This window comes from Alosa pseudoharengus, unplaced genomic scaffold (assembly GCF_046254945.1).
Source record: "Alosa pseudoharengus isolate Yale_2024_CS ecotype anadromous, Long Island Sound unplaced genomic scaffold, YU_APseudo_1.1 YU_APseudo_1.1_scf_2, whole genome shotgun sequence".
NCBI lineage: Eukaryota > Metazoa > Chordata > Actinopteri > Clupeiformes > Clupeidae > Alosa > Alosa pseudoharengus.
Window position 1 is genome coordinate 47,781,969 of NW_027468663.1, and position 25,029 is coordinate 47,806,997.

Genomic DNA, 25,029 nt, shown 5'->3' on the forward strand with positions numbered 1-25,029 from the left:
ACTCCGGAGGACACAGCCGCCTTTGTCCATAGTAGATGAGATGAGCGCTTGGCCGGCCTGTAGGTTGTTGGCTTTGTTTTTCACTCCACTGCTCTTGTCTGTTCCAATCAAAATTACCATTCAACTGCAACGCACCGCGGAGACATTAGAGGCCTTTATTCCAGCATTCAGAGAGCGAGAGGACAGCAAGCGAAAGGGGAAGTGTTCTCGGTGTATGAGATAGAGGGTGTGTGGAGAGGGTGTGTGGAGAGTGAGTGTGTGTGTGTGTGTGTGTGTGTGTGTGTAGGTGTGTGTGTGTGTCTATGAAAGTGAGTGTGTGTATGTTACAGAAAGGATGAATGTGAATGTACAAGTGTGTGAGAGAGAGGGCAAAAAAGGGAAAAAGGGAGGAGACTGCTCAGCAATCATGACCGATACTAAGTCTATGTGAGCAAATGATTAGAGAGAGGGAGAGAGAGATAGAGAGAGAGAGAGAGAGAGAGAGAGAGAGAGAGAGAGAGAGAGAGAGAGAGGGAGGGAGGGAGAGAGAGAGAGAGGGAAAGATTCTGAGGAGTAAAGACAACATGAAGGGGGAGTCAGCGACTGCTTGTCCCTTGCATGGTTTTGAGGTTTCTGATGCTAGCTTTCCCTTCAAGGGAAATGACAAGGCAAGTTGCAAACACAGGATTGCTAGAACCCATTTTTGGAACACTTCAGTGTTCACCACACAACACTCCCTCCCTGCTCTCGCTCCAGCAGCTCTCCCGCACCCACGGATCCTCTGCAGGCAAAGCCTGCTTACACACACCACTGACACAATCACCCGCCATAATCTACATATCTCTGTGCCGCTCTGTAGACAAGCCACAAAGCCCATGAGTCAATCACAAGTCTCATGGACAGCACTCCAAATCTGCACAACAGTCTGAGAGCTTATCTCTGTCAGGGGTGGAAGTAGAACGGATTTCTTACAAATGCTCCCTTCAATCTGATTCAGTGTCTACACCTGAAAACCAGCGAGCGGTGCACCCGCCCCAACTGCAGACTACAGCGGACCTTATTTGGCTTAGGTTCTGGTGAGGGAGCACAAGCGCTTGGAATCCCATTTGGTCACATGACAGAGATTTCCAGCGGAGGCCAAATTCTTTGTGGCACCCCGGCCCGCTCACTTCTGTTTGAATGCATCAGTAGGAAACCGAGGCCCAATGCTACTGAGAGTGCGGGAGAAATGGAAAGCAGCTGCAGCTTGTGTCAAGTAGTACCTGGAAAAGCATCATAATGAATCACACAGGCAATCTTTTTATCCTTAAGGGTTTCAAAACATGTTGACATCAGTTCTGCCCATGGAAAATGACACGACGTTAAGTAACAAGCCCTACAGTATTAGGAAATGTATGTCGCTTCCGACGCGAGTTCTGAGAGAATCAACATCTGCCGTAATGATCACACTGCAGTAAGTGACATTAGGAAGCGAGGGAGAGGGTGCGACAGAAAGTGAAGGAAATAATGGCTCGCCACAGTCTCTTTAAGTCAGAGAGCATCATTTCCTCCTCGCAACAAGACTCCCCTGTGGCTCATGAACGTCGACTTAATGAGAGAAGTTACCGCAGTGCTTTGCAGGGGGGGGCTCCGGCTCTCCGCCTCACTGACGCACAACTCTCTGGCCCTCCGCTGGGAGCCGTCCCTGAAAGATGATCTGCTGAGGTGACTCAGTGGCTGTCAGAAACCATACCATTACATCGTCCGCTCGGTGCAGTGCCTCACGCACGCACCAGTTTTGGCTCTTGAAGCAGGAGCTGTGGGAAAAGCCTTGTCGCTCCTTCTTGTTTGATTCCCCACTGCGGAAGGCAATCGCGTTAGCGGCAATGGGGCTGGTTTTTTGCTCCCCAATTTTGTGCCACAGGGGTTGCGGGATTTGTCCGATTAAACTTTATCAACGGTGAGGGTGTGGGATCCTGTCAGCTGCTCCATGTGAGACTAAGGAAAACACGTTTCATGTCTCTCCAGCTCAGTCATAAAACTTTGTGAGCTATCAAACCTTCAAAGAAACCAAACAGAAAGTTGATATTCTATAAAACTCCTGAGTATAAAGACTACAGCAATTTGACAGTGTATGACATGAGCATACGTTATTAGGATGTCAGAATTCAGCACTGAGCAATATTACAATATTGTGCCCTTTGTAACACCGTGCTAATAGGGGATTCCTGTGATTTGTCCCCCTCCTTTTCACTTTGACAAGCTTTAAAATGTAGAATGCCCATTTACTGTGGAATAATCTCCATCAAATAAAATTCTCCCTGCATCTCCTCATCCTCCTCCACCAGGCAGTCATCACAGCTGTCCTGGCCAGGCCAGGCTCCACACACCCACAGGAGGAAGCCTTTTGTTTCCTGGCAGGTGAAGACAGGCACCAGGCCTCCTTTAAGTCTTCCAGAACAGAAGGGGGGGGGGGGCTGGGCTCAAAAGCACCTTGGCTCCCTCCGCTTTTCTCACAGGCGCCTGTGTCAAACACTCAGGTAGGGGCAGGTAGGGACACGGGTGACGAGAGCCTGCCCAAAGCTCCATAACAAACAACAGAAAAGCACACCCATCTTAAAGAGCAGGCACCTCACATTGCTGGGCACTCCTACATTCCTGTTGCCTGAGTACTGGTGTGCTACGCAAACAGTGCTGCATTAAAGGAGATGGAATCGAACACTGCTCGGAAGGCTCCGTTTCCTTGGAAACAGAGTTTATATAAAAAATAAATAAATAAATGCTGCAACAAAAGACTGTTCACTAGTGATGAAAAAAATGCTGATCTGTTGTTTAATGTGAGAACGAAATTACAGTACTTGTCCAGAGCTGACATTTATGACACACATGTTCAACTGCAGACAAAACAAAGAGCTTAGCTGAGCTCATTCAGCTAACATTGCATAAGGAGCCGGAATGTTTACTATGTGAGCTTGACAGCTTGCTGACAATGCTTTGTTCCCCTACACTTTAAGGTAATCCAAAACTGACCCTTAAATAGCTGCATACGCAAGAGAAGAAGGTAAGATTGTGCTTAACCCATGTAACCAAGAAGAGGTGACTTGCACAACGACTGAGCGTATGGTCAGAGGTAGGAATTATTGCTTCAGCTTGAGTCAGTGCTTTACATCAACCCACTGCACATAAGCTTTCCTAACTTAGCACTGGAAAACAGCCAGAGGACTTCCTGGCTCCTTCTGGCCACTCTAACCCCCTTCTTTTTTTCTTTTTTTTTAAAGGCTGAGACAAATTCACTGCACTGGATCTTGTTATCAAATAAACACAGAGGCCTTGAGCCTTCAAATCTACTTTTCAGAGTAATGAGGAGGAAAATGAATAATGTTTTCTACAATTTCAAAGTTGTTGCTACCAAAGATAAAGTACTACGGAGAACAGTAAATAAACTGGACTCCAGACTAATCTTGTACAAAACACTGAGGGGGAAAAAAGACCTGAAAAAGGTGCATGCCTTCAATATGCATGCATGGCTGTGCATTGCCATTATCAGATATTACAAACTAATATCTTTCAGCATTCCATTCCTCTGGCAGCTAAGAGAGCACCAAAGAGAACTAAAGATAAGAACTAATTCATGCATATAGAGAGCACGATGTGCTGCCCTGTTTGCTAACCCCTTCTATTACCGAAGATGCTTACACAAAAGACTTGGGCATCACATTCTATAGACACGTATCTGACAGGGTTATTTGAAAGGTCCTAAGGTTTGTGGTCAATGGTGTTCCTTCAAAACCCCAAGCAATTAGAAGAAACCACCGCGCAGAAGGGAGAAAAAAAGAGAAATCAATGACCAGCGACCATGCACTCAGACAAACCACCTCCACTTAATGTGAGTTATACCATTAACCTCTGCTACATGGAGTGTGTGTGCGCAGTTTCAACCCACAGTTTTCTACCCCTGTGGACACGGTTCCAGGCCAAAATGCCAATGCTCCTTCTGTTTCCATTCTGTATTATGGAAATGCATTCCTCTCAAAGCTTGAAAGGCTACGAAGCTACAGAGCGCAGTAATAGTTTAATTAATTTCACTGAGCTTACCTTGAACTTTACTGGTGCCAGTTCTAGCTGCTAACGTCTCTATGGTAACTGGTGGTGGCTTTTTTAGTCTTACAGGGGGATAGGTGCCAGCTGCCTGGCTGTCTACATAAAGTTCAGATTTGTTGCTGGTTGGCTGGTTTTTCCTCCTGAAACGGTTGGCAATAAGCTGCCATAGACTGGGCTCCTCTGAGGTCCGTTTCTCAGCGAGCTTGGCTGGATGAATCGGGACCTCAATCACCTTGACCTTTCCTCTGGTCTGGTACTGAATGTACTGCATCTTGCCCTGGTCCTCGTCCTTCTCGTAAGCAGGTGACAGTGCTTTCCCGGTCAGGTAAGAGAACGGCTGAGCAGCACGCAGTGCATCCTGTCCGAAACTTCTTGTGCGACTCCGTGGGTGCGACGCCAGTTCTGGTTCGGAATCGGTTCTGTTGCGGTTGCGTCTGATGCGGAGGCTGAGGGTTCGGCGTAAAGAGCTGAGGGTGCGTTTGGGGGCCTCCGGTTTACCCTCCGTGGGCACCGGTGGAGCAGGGGGAGCAACTGGCTCCTTATCCTGTGTCGGCTTGCCAAACAGCTTCCAGCGGAAGCCTCCTCGAGACAGGCTCGGCACTTCCCTGGTGAGCACATCCTGAGAGACACTGCGCTCCTTCAGCTCCAGGACAGTCATGCTAGCGGGGCGCTGTTGCTTTTTCGAACTCCTATTCGTCCTCCATTGGACGCCATCCTTCGGGAACGGGGGCAGGCAGAAGGCAGGTGGAAGCTCCGGCTTGAGGCCGTCGACGGCCCGGAGTTCCGCTCGACGACTCCTGCGCAGAGGAACCCCTGGAGGATCTACGCCGCCAGAAACAAGGGAGGAAGAGGACTGGCCTGCCGGGGAAGAGGCCAACATACACACACTCCTGGGCCTCTGGAGCCGCCCGGGTGGGTTACTAGTGGGATTCCTTTGCTGCCGTTGCTGTTCCGCTTCGGGGAGGGAGCCATACATGCTCACCACTCTCCTGCTGCCTAGGGGGTGGCTGTTGCGCAGAGTCCTTCGCAGAACCGCCACCTGGGGCCTGTTAGAGGCGTTCTCAGGGTTAGCATTGCCGTGGTCTTCCTCAGAAACCTTCGCCCGTGAGAGAGAGCTGAATTCACAAGGCTTTTCCCTTGCGTCTCCCGAGTCCTTCGAGGACTCTGACTGACAAGGCTGCTCGACTGAGATTTCGGGGAGCAGTTTAGCAAACCGGTCTGTCCTCATTCCAGGTTCGTCATCCCTCCTACTCCACCTCGGCCTCCTCCTCCCTCCTGCCAGCTCCACTGAGCCGCTTGGGGAAAGCCACCTGCCAAGCTCCTGGTCAGACGTCCCACTCCCAAGCCTGGGGCTCTCTCCTCGTCCCGGCACCTCCTGCTCTCGGCTTTCGGCCCCTCCCTTAGCCGCTCCCTCTCTGCCAGCGCAGCTTGCCGTCCCATTCAGGAAGACGGAGACGTGGAGCACGGACTTCCCAGTCGGCTGATGCCGGGCTGACATGGAGGTAGCCTCGGGGAACACATCTGTGGCCCGGCTGCTCAAAACCAGCATGGCAGCACAAGCACACATACTAACTGCTGTACAGTCACACGCACATACACAGACACATACACATACACATACACATACACACACACACACAAAAACTCTCCTCCTCATACACACACAAACTCTCCTCACACACACAGTTGTGAATAAACTGAGTTCTTTACGACTGCTTTCTCCACTCCTCAGTTCCAGGCTGCATTCCAAGACCAAATTTAATCTGTAACCTTTGACATGTGAGAAGAGGGGGAAAAAGCAAACTTCAAACAAGTCTAGGCTTGACCTCTACGACATCCCAGCAACCCCCCTGCTCTCACACAACATTAGTGAACGTCTGCAGTCCAGCTTGGGCAAAGTTGCACAGTTTCTAGGCGATCTTCAAAAAAGGAAAGAGTTGAGAGGAAAAATGCCAGGTTCATCATCCAAGAAAGTACTGGAAACACGCTCAAAATTGGCTGCTTCTTCTGTTACAGGCAGGCTGCAAGTTCGGAGCAGTCCCTTAGCCGGCGGGGCAGATAAATTCCTTAATCTTTCCGTGCATGGCATGAGGGAGTGAGCCTGTTTGAACTCACAGCTGCTTCCTCTGCCTTCCGTGGGTAGTGGAAAAACAAGGAACGGAATCCCTGATTCTTCAGGCACTTACATAAAGTTCCTCCACACACACCTTTTAAAAGAGATTCCTCTCCCACAAGGGAGAAGGAAAGCATTTCCAGCTGGTCCTCTCCTAGGCACCCCAACAATTACCAAAGGGTCCCACAAACCCCCAATGAAAGGATACTTTGTACACCAAAGGGCCCCTCACTCTGGCTCACACCCCTTTTCTTTCTCCCCCTTCGCTCTCCCTCCCTCACTGTAGCAACAGAGCTTTCCACCAATGGATGTTCTCATCCAACTAAATGAGTGGGGGGGGGGGGGGGGAAAGAGGCAAACAAAAACAGACAGCTCTTTTCCCATGCCCAAGGGTGGGGTGTGAGGAGCTGCCGTGGCTTCAGTGGTGTGCCAAACCGGGTTTTAGCCTGTGCCTAAGGCTGGAGTCATCTCAAGATTCCTGAAGGGAGGAGGACCACCTACACCAGATGCAGGTGGGCATGGAGTTTAAGTGGAGAGAGAGAGCGAGAGAGAGATACATACAAAGAGAGAGCGAGAGATACTATATACATACAAAGACAGAGAGAGAGAGAGATCCCATCACTGAAAATGAGCACTTAAATGGAGGAACAGTATAAACAAACCACTTGCACAATATTAATACTTCAAGAGAGCAATTTTGATTTTGAAAATGTTTTAATATAAATAGAAGAACATTAAAGACAATTTCAACTAATGAGTTAAAAGACCAGTCATGTTTCAATAGAGACTTTCTAGTACACCATGATTATGCCAGTGCAATCTCCATAGATCTTCCTATCAAAGATGGTCTAGTTTCCCACGGGCTCACTACTTACATTCAAACCTGTCTGTTTATCTCCAAATCCTTACAAACACCATATGCTCAGACATAAGCACACATTTGCCACAGCAGCCAGTCTGTAGTAACATGTGGGTTATACGTCAAGCTTTCCATACAACATCTAAGGGAGTAGTACATACTGGAAATTCAAATTGAAAGGCAAGTCTTAAATTGTGCTATCAAAGGCTTGATATGGTTGGAACCACCCACTGGGAACATCTCACTGGGTTTATGCTATTGGGAACACCATGATGGCTGGAAATTATCATATGATGGTGAGGCAAAAGACATCACCACCTGGTGGTTAAAATGAGTACTGCAAAAATGTTTCCATTAACAAAGCCATTTCCACCCCAATTGTACTACTGACTAATGTGCTACTATTTGCTATGTGGGGTATTCGTTTGGCAAAGACAAAAGTGAAAGGCTGTAGTGATGATAAAAAGAAACAAACTTCAAATCAACAGTAGATTTTCGGCTAAAACTAGGGAGCTAATTGTACCTAAAAGACATACAGAAACATTGCACCTGCAAGACGGCTGACAATAACAGCTTGCTAGCATGCTAAATGGTGTCTTGGCAATGATGCTGCAGATGTAGTCCTTTTCACCTTTTTAAATCTTTTATGTGCTGGACTATTACCCAAAGTATTTGGAGTAAACAGACATTGCACAAGGAGGATCACCACCCTTCACAGAATGAATAAGTTAAACAAAGGATAGAGAAAAATGTCAAGAGGACAAACAACTTCATAATAAAGTCCATTGCTTCACCCAAAACAGAAATCCCTCAATTTCAGTACAGATCAAATAGCTCCAAATTAATTATATTGCGAAATTCTGGTGAAACAAAACATTTTCCACTCCAATTATTCATATTATCCTCCTCTGAACAACCATTGCAACACAGGGAGAAACAGGAAATTGAATTAGATTCTCTGAATAACCTGGCCACTATTCTCATAACATTAAAGACATTTTTACCTAGCAAACAGTATAATAATGATTGATAACCATTATAACTTAAATCAATAACTTAAAGAGGCAACATCTGAGTGAGAAGAGTATACAGTATATAAGCTTCATAAATCACAATTATTCACAAATGCAGAATCACATTTCACAATTATTCAATTAACCGCCATTGCAAGACGACCGCGACCGTGGTCTTTTATTGCCACTGGGGGTGCTTTTAAGTATAAGTAAGTATATATACTCTTTTGATCCCGTGAGGGAAATTTGGTCTGCAAATTTGGAGAAATTGCAGAAATTTGGTCTGCATTTATCCCAATCCGTGAATTAGTGAAACACACTCAGCACACAGTGAACACACAGTGAGGTGAAGCACACACTAATCCCGGCGCAGTGAGCTGCCTGCAACAACAGCGGCGCTCGGGGAGCAGTGAGGGGTTAGGTGCCTTGCTCAAGGGCACTTCAGCCGTGCCTACTGGTCGGGGTTCGAACCGGCAACCCTCCGGTTACAAGTCCGAAGCGCTAACCATTAGGCCACGGCTGCCCTTTTATATTGTATATGTTGAACTGGAGGTACAGAGCTATGAGCCTGTAGCCGCCCTCTCTATATTATGAAAACATAACACAACACAACAGTGATGGCCTGTGTCCAAAACAAAATTAAGCGTTTTTAAATTTTTTAACTGCAGTATCATCAATGTTCAATGTGCCCTTGATTACCACTGAAGTTCTGGGACACTTTAGAGAAAATTATCATGATCCTCTAATTCAACTGAAGTTCAACGTCTCCAAAATTAACCTCAGAGGAATTTTCACCTTACATAACATGCTAGAGTAACCTACATGGTATGAAGGCATGTGTTATGTAATGTGTTTGTAAAAGATTCACAGGAATTCCTAGGAAGTGAAGTGGTTTTTCTGCATACCTGCATCTATAAAGCACGGGTTGGGAACAATAAGCACGTCTTCAGACAGCAGACAGTTGTCCTCACCCCACTGCACCTGTCTGGATCGCCGGCACCCCCCAAAGCACATCATTGTGGTCTGCAACAGACTCAAAGGGCCATCCACGACTCAAAACACATCCACTAATATGTGACAGGAGAAATATCCAGAATCTGCCTGGGCTATCAGCAAATGTCTCAACGTGCTGCTGATGTTGTTGTCGTCGTCATTTTTTGCTTGCGCATATCAGGTTTAGTTTTCCTTGATTTCTCCCACACTGACCATTAGGGCAAAAGTTCTCTTGACTCAGCAACTCTCCCTGGCTCAGCTAGCCTCTCAGCATCTTGGCAGGCTGGCTATGGCTTGAGTGACAATTCCAGGACATCGGTGTCACTAGCCTTAAGAGTGCTGCTGCTTGTGGTCAAGCATGCGAGGGATACCGGGAAGATGACTCTGGGTCCAGCGTGGAGCAGATCATTCATACTGTTGCTAATCCCAAGGAGCAGGAGGGGTCCGCAGCCTTCCTAAATTTAACACAGGATTAGGCTAATCCCTAGTCATCGCAGCGATAGCATACCTGTGGAATAAGCTCTCAGCACTGACACTCCTTCTCAGAACCTGGATGACACAGAGACTCTCCACTCTCTCCGAGTGTAACTCGACCTTTCGAGGTTGTTGGAAAGTTTGTGTGAGAAAAGAGAGAAGGAGATAAATATCCCAAATTGCCGGGGGTGTGTCCTCTGGGGAAGTTGTAATGGTTTAGGTGCAGCACGCCTTCCATCACGCAATTCCAGTTTTTCTGGAGTGTGATGCGCTGCCGAAGGTGAACACACCAATCTCCATTCCTCTCTAGTCAACGTGAGAACAGCTGGACTACCACAAACATGTTTTACTTCTGTTACGTCATCACAAGACAGAGAAATGGGTAAAAGACTTATTTATTTTACACGTTAAGCTAAATTTGACAAGTCCTAAAATGAAGAATTGATGAGATGCATTTGTTAGGCAACAGATATTAGCACCAAATCCTAGACAAAGTCCACAAAAAATTAAATAAATATATTGATGACACTGGGATTTTAATGGCTTGAAACACAAATATAACCAATATTTGTGGCAATAATGAAAGTGCACTGGCATGTCAATTGGAAAATTACTGAGTACAATGTACCCTTTAGTAACTGAGTCAATTACCCTGTTTGAAAACTTCTCTGCATACATCAACGGCCAAAAGACAAGGGGGCACAGAGGAACACACCATCAAAATATCTTTCATAACTATATCTTTAATAAAAAAAAAGCCTGCTTAAGGCATCTATTCGCTATTCACCAGGCTAGATTAATTAAATCAGATACCAGGGTCATCATGCAGGGGCCTTAAAAGCACAGAGAATAAAAAATAAATATTAAATGAGAGATAAAAACAAACAGTTCCTTTACCTCAGATTTAATTACAAAGTCCTGTGGAAATGCGTTTTCCTTCACTTGCACTCCAACTACCTTCTGAAAATACATTTGTTTGGGCACCCTTCAGGGAACTGGGGCCTACAAGTCTAATTAAAATAGTTTTTATAGCAGCAACTCATTAAGAGCACATAATGGAGTTCTCCGCTTTTTTCCTCCTTGCCTCCATTAACAGTGAAGGAGGTGACAGCAAATCTGCTCCATTTCTTTTCCTACATTTTTGGTTTTAATGATACAAGAAAGCTCCACAGACATTTAATTTATATTCTGATTGTGCTGGTTTGCTGTACATGGACTAAACCTAGTTGCAGAACTAGGTTTAGACTAAAAGGAACTAAAATGGAAAACGCCACTGGAAAAAAACTTTTAGTCTAGGACTAGGCTTAACCCATGTAAGGAAACTGGCTGATTGTGCCGGGTGTGTTTGGTTGTGTGTGTGTGTGTGTGTGTGTGTGTGTGTGTGTGAGATAGAGAGAGAAGAACACATTAACACTTACACACACAAAGAAGGATCGCTACCATCAGCACTAGCTGGCCGAGGTTTGGAGCTCACTGAGAAAGTCTATAACAGCAAGGTTGAGAGAAAACTCCTCCTTGTAGTCACACATCCTCACAGATCCTCACGAGTTATTCTCCACCTTCCATTCCATCTCTCTGTGCCATCCCCACTCAGCTCATTTGTCTGGCGCTAGTAGGCATTCATAATCAGACACTAATCAACACTAATACTGCCCTGCAGGCACACAGAAAGGGATATGAAACACCACTACAAAAAGTACTGACAGAGCAGCAGGGTTTCAGTGCACTACCACACACACACACACACACACACACACACACACACACACACACACACACACACACACACACACACACACACAAACACAAACACACACACACAAAAACACACACACACACACACACACACACACACACACACACACACACACACGCCTCTGGCAAACCTTACTGCTTTGCACAGTTCTTCTCGTTGACCATAGGACTACCCTGTAGGACATACCCATCACCCACAGACTCTCCTGTTCCCTGAGCAGCTCTGCATCCACACAGCCAACTACTTCAACACTGCACTGCTAAGAGTTAATGTGCTGTGTGATGAAGACTTATACGGCCGTTTGACTTTTGCTACTTTTTCATTTTCAATTATGCACTCCATTTGGTATTCTGCTGGGACAGATCCATAAGCCCTCTCTTATCTGTTTAGTCTGGGTCATCCGTCCTTGCTCAGAGGCTGTTCCAGTCTTTGCTTTTACCCTTTAGCTGTAGCCCTCTTAGCTCTGCAAGACCTCATCCACAAAAATCTAATGGGTCCTTTCAAATATAGGTCTGGTATTTAGTGCCCCTTTAGTTTTAGTTGTGTGCGCGTTTCATGACTGCATGCTTAAAATACATTTTGCTTTCCTATTAAGTCTTGATACACACTGACTACCTAATGGATACAAGCAAATGTAAAGACACATCTACACAGTGCTTGCCTCAAAAGCAGAGGGGCGGCTTCTCTCATTAGACACCACGCACTCCACCTGCTGCGACCACATGGGGGCGCTCACGTGCCTTCTGGTGGAAACTACTGGAGGCAGTTCACTCCATCCTCTTACAGCAAGACACCAGGAGCTGGGGAAGTCAGGAGACCAGGCAGGCCCAGCTTACATAAGCAGACACACTTCATCTACAGTCCAGGTAAGTCCCCACACCCCCCCCCCCCCAACCCCACCACCGGTGTTCTGGATGCACTCTCCCTCACTGCAGTGACCAGCCTGGCCAAATGCATGGAGAGACAGAGCCAACTACAGAAGAGAAAAGTGCAGAGAGAGAGATAGAGAGAGAGAGAGAGAATGAGGATGTTGCAGCAATGTTACACAACATGGCATTGGCTCAAAAGGCAGGTCTTTGGAATAGTGAAAGAAGCTTCTGGTGTCTCACCAAAGCTGAAGTATACAATTAATTACTGCGCAAACGGAGCTCAATAATGCCTCATGGCACCACTGCAGAGGTAGAAAAAGGAGGCACAGATTTCCAGCTCTGATGTTAAGCACATTTGAAATGATTTTCCCTCTTCTGGCTTTGAAACAGAAGCCAGAATTTACGTCCTGTATACAAACAGAATAGCTGATGGCTGCCTCGACAAACTGAGCCTTCAGCATCTTTTATAATAGTTGATGATGTGATTTGGTTTATATAGGACTAATATTTCTGTGCTTGTTCCATTTGTTCTCATAGCAATGCCCATTTGGTTCAACTGACATGTTTTATTCTACGGATGATAGTTTCTTTTCCACAAATGCTGAAATTACAACAAAAACGGATAGCATTTAAGCAACGTATTGTGACTAACTGCATTCCCAAATAGATTTATTTAGAAAGATGGCAAACACACACAAAACAGCTGCATTCACAAGACGAAAAGTGTTCCCTTGTTGACAGATGCATTCACAGTGAATAGGCTATGGTCCTTGTATGGCTAATTTATCTATTTGCATTTCAACTGATTCTGATTTCTGATTGTGGTAGTAGCAGAACAAAAACATATGCTTTTTTCACTGTTTCATGAGTTTAAACATTCTTGACAACTCAAAAGCAGACCAGCTGCAAGACAATTAGCCCAGGATCACATAAGGGAAGATGCACTGCTTTTGTTTGCTTTACTTTGGCTACAATACAATTTTGCAAAGAGAAACAATGAATGATCAAAGTGCTTTGAGAACCTCAAACAGCACCATGACAACAATGGTCGACTTTCTACACAGTCCCTCGTACTGTACACTAAGGGCAGGTGCCAGCAGAGAGGAGAAAATCCTTATACAATTCTACAAAATACAAACATAATTCAAATACGAGTCTAGACTGCTTAAAGTGGGCATATCATGGTGACAAGGTGACGTGCTTAATTACTACTGAATTAGAACAAGGCTTGCTGGGGGGGAAATACACTGGCCAAGTAATCTTTATAAAGTTTCAAAGCCGTGTCTCCATCTCCCAAGTCGGCAACCTTTGTGTGCCATCTTGCACAGGAGATGTAGCCCAGAGGATCTCTAACGGTTTGTCTCTGCAATCGTCATGGGAGGCAAACAGAGACTGGGTAATTAGTCTCTCGGGTGTCAGACGACTGTTTTGGACCGATTGAGCATCAAGCAGTTGAGTCAAGCGCAGAGCACCCTCCACAGAAATGGATCGTGACTCAAGAGGTGAGAAAGTGATACGCATCAGCTCCACCCCCCAACACACACACACACACGTTTCACAACCAGCACACACTCACAGCCGCCGATGCTGGAGATGTCTCTTACGCAAGTACCACTATCATCACTAATTTCATCCTCAACAACACCATCATCATCATCACCTCCATCATCACAATCTGCAGATGCAGTAAGAGTGAGCTTGCCTTCCCCTGGCTGTTCGTCACCATGGCAATGGGAGCTTTCATTCACCTCTGTGCTCTGCTCTGACATGTGGCGGCGCCATGAAAAATGCATGAGAACAGCTCAGCGAAAGGAGTTCAACAGCCCTGTCGTCAAACCAGTGAACAAATGAACCAGCACATCTCCAGTCTGGGACTGCTGTTTACTCTATATGCCTGTGTGTGTGTTCACAACTCTAAAAATAAAGTTTGTCTTGGCCACGATGGCAGTGGTTAACTTCTCTGTCTTATGTCACGAAGATTACATAAATGCATCAAAAATAATTCGCACCACCAGTCAACAGAGTTTATGTCAGTGAGTGGACACTGTTTTTCTGTGAGGGAACAGCTTGCAGGCCAGAGGCAATGCCAGCCTAAATACATCTCCACTGCAGGGCCACTTCATGACATCCGACCAGATTAGCAGGGGACTATGAGAGAAACAACATGATAAATATGAAAGAGAACATTTTCGGAGGAACACTTAATTCGGGTCTCTGAGGGCAGTGACAACATGAAGGGCTTCCTGGGACAGAGGTGAACTTCATGATGAGGACATGGCTCAGCGTCCTGGCAGGGGCAGTCAGCATGAGAACTGCCCTCTTTTATTACCATAACAACTTCCATTTCAATGGCCAACCACTCTTGCGTATGAGTGTTTACATTACAAGTCCACTCATCAGATATTAACTTTACCAATGGAAGCATTCCAAGTACTGAAGAGTCCAAGTAGCCTACTACATTTATGAATTGTTTGTCTACAGTATACGTAAGTTTGCCTTTATGTGTTTCTTGGCCTTATATGTACCCTTCTCTCTCTTCTCATGAATTACTGGACTGTAGTTTGTGTTCAGTGTGCGTAAAATCGAATCTTTGTCTTAATTAAAAAATGTTTATTTTTAAAAAGAGATATAAAGGAATTGTGTCACCCTTGCTCTACCTACTGAACCTGTGATTTGTCAGAAATGCTGACATGCTTCTGACATCATGATGGCAAGATCTGAAGCCAATTCTCATGTCTAAAGCCGTGAGATCCTGCCCAGAATGAAAACCTTGTACGGGTGAAAGAAATGTGAGGGAATGAGAATAAGGCTCACAATTTCCCCCCTAAATCATGCTAATAATATTGTAATGTTTTCCATGCAACTTGCTGCGATGATCCCCTCAGCAGTGTACCTGCCAACTGGCATTCTTCAGCTCCATGGCAGGACCCAGAGAGAAATGTGTGCAAGAACAAGAGCAGCACAACTCCGTCTTCAAAAAATCACCATGGAAGCATCCGTGAGCACAGACTAAAGAAGGGTTGTAAACAGCTAAATTGGTGTAGATTGTGCCATTGATGAAAGTGTCTGCCTTTAAAGACAAGTTAACGTAATGAGCCAAACTTACAGAGCAGTCATTCAGCATTAGAGGCGCACACACACACACACACACACACACACACACACACACACACACACACACACACACACACACACCCATAAACACACAAAGAAAAGGGGATGAGTGGTGGTGGATAGAGCAGAGCTGATGGTAATTATGCTTGCAGTAGTGGTGTCGCGCGTGGGCGTTGAGCTTTTTAAAATTCAGCTGCTCTGCCGACTTGCGCACGTCACAATTCCTCCACTGCAGAGAAAATGATAGGTTTGAGGATGTCTGTGGGAGGCTGAGAGAGAGTGTGTGAGAGAGGGAGTGAGGGCTAGAGAGCTAGACAGAGAAAGATGGGGAGAGAGGGACAGAGAAAGAAGACAGAAAAAAGGGGAGTAAGAGAGCAAGAAGGAGAGAGGGAGAGAGAGAGGGAGAGAAGGAGTGAGGGAGAGAGAGAGAGGGAGAGAAGGAGAGAGGGAGAGAGTGTATATGGGTGAGAAATATTCCAGGGGCTTCCGTTTCTGTTTTGGAGAACAGTGCTTGGGAAGCTCGATGGCATAATCTCACGCATCGTGCCCATGCACAAACACGGTTATCAAAACCCACACCACGACAAAGAAACATGGTCCTTGACCACAAAGGTTGCTGACCCCAAAATCCAACAGCATTCCGTCCTTGCACTGCACCACACGCCCAGCAACTCCTCATCAGGTCACGCAGAGATTTAGGACAGAGTTGAAGCAGCTACCTGTCCACTACATGGACCGGTAGCTGCTTCAACTCTACCTAGAGATGGAGGTGGAGGAGGGGGCAGAAAAGATGGCTTCCCAGCCATGTGAGCGTGACTGTGGAGGATACTGGGACATGAGCCAGAAAACGGGGGAGGATGCAAGCACGAGAGGAGAGAGGGAGAGAGGAGTGTGTGTGTGTGTGTGTGTGTGTGTGGATGGATGGAGGGATGGATGGATGGAAGAGACAGGCAAACGTGGGCTGGAGGCTCCCACATATCCGCTCTGGACAGGCCCCACAACTGGCAGTGCCTCCATAAAAATCACAACCTCTTCCGCTCGAGACCAACACAATGAGGTTTATGCTGAACGTCAGAAGGCTTTACCGAAAATCAGGTCTACTCACACCCTCTTGTCGAGTGAGAACATTTGAAAATCAAACTTGCCTGCATTTTTCTTTGCCTATTTGTGCTTGCATTTCACACGTCATCTTGCCTAATGCAATGTATTGCTATTGTAATGATCACTTCATAGTGACTGACAAATGTTGCGTTTAAAGTGCCCATTACAAACCCCCCACTGGCCATGTCCCCACCCCTATCAGTCCCTACCCCCCCCACATCTCTTCTCTCTGTATCCTGTCACTGGCTTCGAGCAGCAAAGAAACACCCAGAAATAGCCACAGATCCAGGCACAGACATCCATGCAATTTGCATCGGTGTCTCCCTTTCCTTGGCCGCCCACGCTTGTTAAGACAATGAGACGCAAGCTTCATTTCAGACCTGACAACAGCTTTCATGAGCCGCCACTGGAGGAACGCTCACTCAGGCTCTCTCCCTCTTACCATCCCCAACGCAACGACCAGCTGGGCACGCAGATCCGATATGCCACAGTCATATGCTATTTAGGGACGGAGGAGCCAAATCAGGCATTCGTCGCACAGCCCCCTGTTCAATATGATAGGACAACATTCCACATCCAAGTCAGACTATAGTGGAAAATCATGTCATCACGTTATGGGTTGTTATCATATCTTCACTTAGATAATCAATAGAAAACAGCAAAACAGACTTAAGTTGTTAGATGACAGTGCAAGAGTCTGATGCCCATCCTATGCACCATATATGCAGTATTTCTGCAGTCCACACACCAAAAGGATACTGCCTGGTAGCAGGCACATCATACAGTATGGTGGCATTAACACTTATCCTCTGAACCACTTAGAAAGCATTTCCTGAGTGTTTCCAGGAAAAAACAATGGGATGAAAAAAGGTCAACACAACAGCTCTTTAAGGTCATAAGAAATTGTTGGTTTCCACAATACCAATTGTTTCATTTTATGTCTCTGTACAGCAAACTATGGATATGGATGGAGGAAATTGGCTGGAGACTGCTTTTCAGCTCCTTTGAGGCAGTGGGGAGTGGAGACTAGCTGTGGCTCTCCATGGACACCACAAATAATAGTGCCCACTGCACTATAGACACAGTGCCACTCAGCAGAACAGTGCCCACTGCACTATAGACACAGTGCCCACTGCACTATAGACACAGTGCCACTCAGCAGAACAGTGCCCACTGCACTATAGACACAGTGCCCACTGCACTATAGACACAGTGCCACTCAGCAGAACGGTGCCCACTGCACTATAGACACAGTGCCCACTGCACTATAGACACAGTGCCCACTGCACTATAGACACAGTGCCCACTGCACTATAGACACAGTGCCACTCAGCAGAAATCTCTGATGACACAGAAAGTGATAAATGAGTGGATGAAAAAAAAGAAGGAAAAAAAAAATCAGCATCAAATTCAAGATGTAGACAGACAGACGGTGTGATGAATTCCTAAGTAAGCCACTACACCAGGGACTGGTTTTAAAATGGCAAGGCGCAATCTCAGAAGCTCCATCCCAACAGCTGCTTATTTTTCATCCAAGTCCTCATGAGATGAACTGGGTTTAAATCTCCTCAAGATTGCTAAATGGAACCCATCTCATTAGTTGGAAGCAAGACCTTCCAAATAAATAAATAAATAAATAAATAAATAAATAAATAAATAAATAAATAACTCACTTAGTTCAAGTGAATATGTCGTTGGTTAATCCTCCGAAATACTGGTGCAGCAAAAGGTGCTTTTAGGGACAAGAGGCTTTTAAGTCACAGTCCAGACAGAGACAGGCATCTACTGTCCATCCCCCTGTTGACCTTTATAAATGTGATATACTGCTGAATAACAGATCAGAGGTGAGTGGCGCATTCCAAACTGAGGGCAATCAACAGGAGTTCTCTAGAAAGAGCTTGTTTTTTGGTTGTTGTGTGGTCATCATCTATGACAATTTCAACCTAATCAGAAAGCAATTTCAAGCAATTTCCCACACAATAGGCCTTAACATGAAAGACAGGCAGTAGCAGAGCTCAAAGCAATCTTCACTGTGAGACAGAATCAATTTTACAGTCTCTAAAAACGAGGCATCCTATTGTCAATATTTATTTATGGAAAATAAAAGAAAGACCTAAGGCTCATTGGAACTCGTGAGCGCTTCCACATGCAAATGCCAGAGTTTGTTTACAGCTGAAGCCCCCATGACCAGATAGACTCCCACACACAACAGAATAAACTGGAGAAACATTATTTTCAAAACTTGACCTGCCAATTGTAATTCTTAATTAACTTCTGTGTATGTACAGTACAGACAAAGTGGTCAAGTGAAATGTACATCCATGGTGAAACATACAGCCCCTTTCTCATGTCTCCCTCTGGGGATGTAATGTGCAGACAATGTAGTTGGACACAGACTGAAAAAAGCAGCAACCCCAATACATTCCCACAAAGCCTACTTTGATACCTCGCCGTCTGAAATTGAACTGTTTCAAATAGATGGAGTCCAGCTTTATTGCCTTGGATCGAAAGCTTTCCCCCCAGGGGAATATGGATGTTTTCTGTAGCAGCGAGACAACGAGCACGGAGAAGCAGTGATCCAAGCATGGCCAGACAGCCAGACAGACAGACAGACAGATAGAGATAGAGGCTCTTACAGGCAGGAATGTGGTGTGTCTGCTGAGACCTCTCAGGTCACATCTCAAGAGGTTTGTAGACAAAGAGGATGTGCCATCACAGATACAGGGCATCATTCCACCTAACCAAAAAGTGGCACTTTGAGTAGTCCTGGATGATTGTGAAGGAAAGGTACACCAGAGTCCAACTCCTGCTCTGAAGTTTAGAAACTTAAACTGCTTTCTGCTGGTTAAGACACACACTATTCATATTGTGGCTATCATCACATCTCATCTCAGGTCATTTCACTTCCAGGTCAACGCACGCACGCCCGCCCGCACGCCCGCACGCACTTAATACACCACAGCCACGCTCGGCTTGCAGTAGTAAGCTCCTTCCTCCCCTGATCCATGTAAGGGGGAGAGAGGCTCCATCTAATGAGCACTGAAGCAGTGCCATCCAGAACAACCCCTGGCAATATGGGATGAGATCAGCCCTTTTCTGAGCCAACAGGGAGCCATTCCCCGGGCAAATTGCTGAATACTGCATCAGGACATCGGCGAGAGGGGGGGGGGGGTTGAGGAGGAAGAAGAGGAAGCTCCACAACAAAGCCCCAGTACTCCAATGATGCCTGGCTGTTAGAGCCGCACAGACTAGCCCCTCTTTTCCCCTGCTGCCGTTAGCCAACGTTACGAGGCCGCTCGGAGTTCACAGTCACTTCTTTCGCGGAACCCCGTTCAACACCGCCACCGCCGCTCTTTTAGGAATAGCTCGGCCCCTGTGTTTTACGGCGGGCCGCACGGCGACCTTCCGCGCCCCCTCTCGCAGCTGTGGGGGCTATATTTGGCAGCCGGGGAGCAGTGGGAGAGACAGGTGTGACAGCTAATATAAGATGACTCAGCTGAAGTCATCACGCTGCACTGAGACTAATGCAATTAAGATGGGGGGACTGAAAGACATCATTCCATTTCAGTGAAGTAAATGGTCGCCGACCTGCAGCAAACAGCAAGGTTAGGGTAGCGCGCCACAGCGAGTGTCCTGTTAAAGCCAAGTGCAATTAACTTTGCATGGCAACAATATTCCATCATAGACTGAAGAACGAAATGGACCATTTTATTACTAGCTGCTTTCCCCTTCCAGAGACAGACATAGAGAGAGGGAGAGGAAGAGGGAGAGGGAGAGAGAGAGAGAGAGAGAACAGGAAGAGAGAGAAAGACATCTTTGCTGAGGATATCAGCTGCCATTTGATGGGCTTCGTGGTGTTGATTAGCATGCTCCAGCTCACCTTTTGGCTCTGACTGATGCATACCAATGAGCCGATCCCCTTCCTGCTGTCAGATGCTCATTCCACACTTCATTTCAGGGTGAGGGGGGCATGAGGGAGGCATGGGGGGGTGAGGGGGTACTTCTCTGGTCCACTGCATGGCAGGTGCAGATTTAATATCCAAATGTTAGGATGGCTCACTACGCAGGGCTAGGCTGATTGGTTCCACTGACTAAATACAACGCGGACGTGCAAAACGCACACACTAATCAACACACATACGTACATGCACAAACTCCCACACAAATGCACACTACCCACTAATGAGGGAATATTCAGTAGACAGCTGATGTGCACGTCGGGGAATTCGGGGAAAGTTATTGGGGGAAATAACAAACACTTGAAATCCTGAAATTGACAACTGGCTCAATGAATTCTGTTTGCTTGACTCATCACATGAGGGCTTCCACTGGGAGGAAATTACCCACATACAGCAGCATTTCAAACTCATCCCAGCCCTTTCATGCACCTCTGAGTGTTCGCCATGAGGTGAGCGCTAACAGGTTAGCTTTTCTTGTAATTCCTTTTTATGTCTGTCTTAGGAACCCTTCAAAGGAGAGCAACTGAGCTTTCAGGGGACTAGAAGAATATTAAAAGCATGACAATATGAGTAATATGCTTTTGAAAAATGTGTCAGAACACCGCCAGAAAAATAGGACCATGAATCAATGGACTTGGGAGAGCTGGTAGTCGCATATTGGTTTACATTTCTTAGATGGGAGCCCTGGTGTCATTTAGCAAGCAAGCCATAACAGCAACGCCTAAAGTCTAAATTGTTACCCACAACAACCACGCCAACATAATCAAGGACAAGCTGCCTACAAGTAGACAGATCGCATATGCCGCAGTATCTCATCAAGTAAACACACACACATAAACACACAAAGACACACAGATACACAGACATACACACAGACACAGACACAGACACAGACACACACACACACACACACACACACAGAGACGCACAGACGCACACTCACGTCTGTCATTAGAATGCAAATAAAGATGGGGCACCCCTTCACTGATCCAGTCACAACATGCAGCACAACGCCTATGCCTGACGAGGGCCAACAGTCTTATTTGAATGCCAGTCAGTCGGAGCAGCAGTTAACCCCATGAAAGCTTCCTCTAAGAGCTAGGATTTGGCATATCAGACATGATTTGGGCAGCTTTGCTCTAAAGCTGAAGCTAGCAGAGAAAAAATAAATAAGAGAATCTCAAATGAGCCCAAGGTTAAACGCCCTTACTTATGCCAGCTTAGACCCCAACTCTCCAATCCATCTTGTAGATTGAAGAAAACATGTGTGAAAGCATCTCTGCATTTTCAGTTAAATTACAAAAGGACAAAACATAATACAGAAATGAAATGTCATCTGTTTTGGTGCGACTCTCTATTAAGGGAACAAATTAGGTTTTGTGGGTCCATCAACTTAGGGACTGTCCCAAAAGGTGACCACTGTGGTTAGCAATCATTTCCCACTGCTGCTGAATAAGTTTAATTAAAATGATTTTCTCTTTTGGCCGAGTGCGCTGTGATTATGGTGGGTGGAGAGGGAGTTCAATGCTTCGTCCAGGAACTCATTTGTCGATTAGGTACTAAATGTATAGCAGCTATGGGGTGTATTGTCCCTACCTTGCATCTAGAAGCATAAACACACATGCACCATTATCCTGATATTAACTGATGCCAGTGTGGATTCATTTTATTCATCCAGTTCCAAAAACCCTTCAATTGTAGCATGGCCTGTTTAAAAAGCGAGATGATTATTTGAGAGATAAAAAACATTGGTTAATTACCCTCTTAGTCACCCGCCTGTCCATCTCGGTCTTTTTTTTTTATAATGAAACCCTGCGTCAACTCTCCATCAGGTGTTCCCAGCTCTGCCCAGTAATGGACTGCCTGGGCAAGCCTCACAGCTGTTATTATTTATTCCACACGCTTCACTCCAGCAACAGTCAGCACAGTTACAAAGCTGAGCTGTATCTTTGCTCCAACCTCCTCCCCATGCCTGACATATCAGTGCTGGATCTAGCACTGTGTCCCTGCTCTGACACATCCAACCCATCTAAAAATAGACCAGAAGGCGGGAAGGGACACCAATTAACTCCAGCTCCAGGTAAGCGGTCTCCAGCTTGCTTAGCTTCTGGAAGGCTGTGTGTGAATGCTCCAGAGCAAATCCCATCCTGACACTAATTATCGACCTGTGCCCAGTACACCTGCATCTGAGAGAGAGACGCACCGACTTAGAGGAGCAGAAACCATAAGCACACAATGACACAAGTGGATCAACATGGACACCTTCAAACACAAAATGAATCGTTTATACTCTGTAATGAACATTTCATTTATGGCCACACTGGTTAGACTGTGCCTTTAGCTCTCATTTTCAGCAACCACAAAGTGCAGTGTCCACATTCACCTCATATAATTCACGAAGGACACATTTGTTCGGTAAACATGACACCTGGATCGATCAAAAGCAAGATGTTGTTCAGAGATGTGCTGCTACGGATTGGCATTCCCTGACCCTCAGACCCGGCACGGGGAAAGCAAAAACAATAACGGTGCATCAGCCTGTGATTCTCTAGAGACGCAGGGTGCACAACAGGAGAAGGTAAATGAATAACTAATCTAAGTTTAGCCAGCGGTTGAGCCTTGCCTCGCCACAATAAACGCGGCAGATCCCGATAAATCCTGACTAAGCTCTGCCCACGCACTGTACTGTGCACCACCTCTTACACCTTAAGAAAAAATGATCTATTTTTGCAGTAGGGTCTGATGCATTACTGCCTACCAAACAACAATTCCCCACTCTTCAAAGCTCTGTCGCATATGAACAAAGGACTGTAAAAGATGGTCAGTGTGATCAGGTAGAATACTGACAATTCATCCACTTGTATGTCCAGATGGTGTCACTATTACTGCACTTGGTCTGCAGACATCTCTTGTGTGATTTAGGTTTCAAAATAACAATTGATAGTGTTTCTCATATTGTGCTTTATACCTCAGACCCATCTACTCAAACGCAAATACACAGACAGACACAGACACACTTAAAAAACATGACAGAAAGAAAGGAGTAAAAAGAACTATAAGAAACAAATGGACTCTTATAGCAAATAGACTAAATAGACATCTGTTTTCCTTTCATTGCACTGCCACAGTTTCAGACTCCAATGACACTCTAGGGACAGATAGGAATTTAACAATAATAACATGATCAACAACAACAGGATGCTTAGGATCAACTGGATACACAAAATGGATGACTTTCTTACATGCACTGAAACATCCTTAAAATGTCCTTCAGAACTGTGTGGTCATGTAGCTTAAAAACATAATATACACTCCTCTACAACACCCCTCTAGATAGCTGGGGTAGATAGGGTATACCACAAAAATAGGGTATACCACAGAAATACCAGATATTTCCAACAATGATGCCAAGATTATATTGCATCACAAAACAACACATGCATCACATTCATGCATTTGGATCCACAATTTTCACTCTGCTTACTGTCAGACTTATTTAACTTGAGGGGATAAACAAGCGCTTGTCTCCCAACTAATTAGACTTGTGCCACTTACACCCTTAGAGAGGGAAGGTGGGCCATGCGGTGCTAGGAGGAATTACAACGGGAAGGCACGTTCCCACACACCATAATCACCCACAGGTGCTCAGCTGCCAAATCAATACCTCAGGCAGGCTAGTGTGGCACGAGGGGTTTGGATGAAAACAGCATTTGCATTCCTGTACCATCTAAGAGCCATCCAGCTGCTGGGGTGTGTACTCCAAATGAACACTGTGGAACACGGAGGAAGTCTGTCACCCAGACGCAGCCATTCTTCTCAATCCACCATGTATAGCCTCTGGCTTGGTCTGTGGCCTTGTCTATACATATCAGCCACATTTTCAAAAGCTCATTTTGTTTTTCTATCAGTTTTGAAATGGATGACATTCACAGTGCATCCATTTTAAAATCTCTTTTGATCTCTACACGGACAAGAAAATCACCAAGGCCTTTGCACTGAGCATAGACCTAAATATATAACTCATTCAGCAAACACATCACGTCACTGTACGTTTCTGGTCCACTGACCATTAATTGCTCTGGAACAAAATTGCAAATAAATGTGAATGACTTTTAACTACTAGAAAGCCATAAAGAGAGTGTAGAACTCTGCAAATGAAAGTGACACTACATTCCTGGATACCCCATGATTTGGACCCATTCCAAATTGTAATAGGTTCTTTCTTGGCCTATGCTACCTCTTTCCACCAAACGTTATGAAAATCGGTCCAATAATTTGTGCACTATCCTGCTTACAGACAGACAACTAGAGCATACCGAAAACATAAGCTCTTGGCGGAGAAAATAATTGAGCACAGAAGTTTGTTGTGGCTTTGTTATGAATACTGTGGTAAGGACATTTCTACATCACCACAGTCCTTGCCTTGCGCGTGCAGACACACACACAGACACACACACACACAGACACAGTACATCACCATCTTTTATGTTAGACTGTAAAATTAGTGGATTTATTACTTCATATAAATCAGCTGAAGAACAAGAAAATGCTATGTTCCACTGCTAACCACCATGTACTGTAAGTAGCAACGATACGTCATCATGCAACTCAGGACAAAAGACAAAATATGCACACATTTTACTGTGAGACCTTAAAGCACATCAACCTGAAGAGGTTAGCCATCCTGGTTCAGTTCCACACAGCTTGGGCTTGATAGGA

The 25,029-nt window shown here is 45.6% G+C and overlaps 1 protein-coding gene across 3 annotated transcripts in view; it reads right to left on the reverse strand.

Annotated features, from left to right (window-relative positions):
* agap3 (ArfGAP with GTPase domain, ankyrin repeat and PH domain 3) overlaps positions 1-25,029 on the reverse strand; it is a 133,066-nt gene that overhangs the window by 74,339 nt on the left and 33,698 nt on the right. The window contains exon 1 of one of the 3 annotated variants that reach the window (XM_076295264.1): positions 8,950-9,637. The exons of 1 other annotated variant lie outside the window; for it this stretch is intronic. In XM_076295264.1, coding sequence (XP_076151379.1) covers positions 8,950-9,061 — 112 coding nt within the window. In that variant the 5' untranslated portion in view covers positions 9,062-9,637. Of the gene's footprint in view, positions 1-4,053; positions 5,385-8,949; positions 9,638-25,029 lie in introns of those variants that run through there. One more of the 3 variants, XM_076295262.1, reaches the window with a different exon arrangement.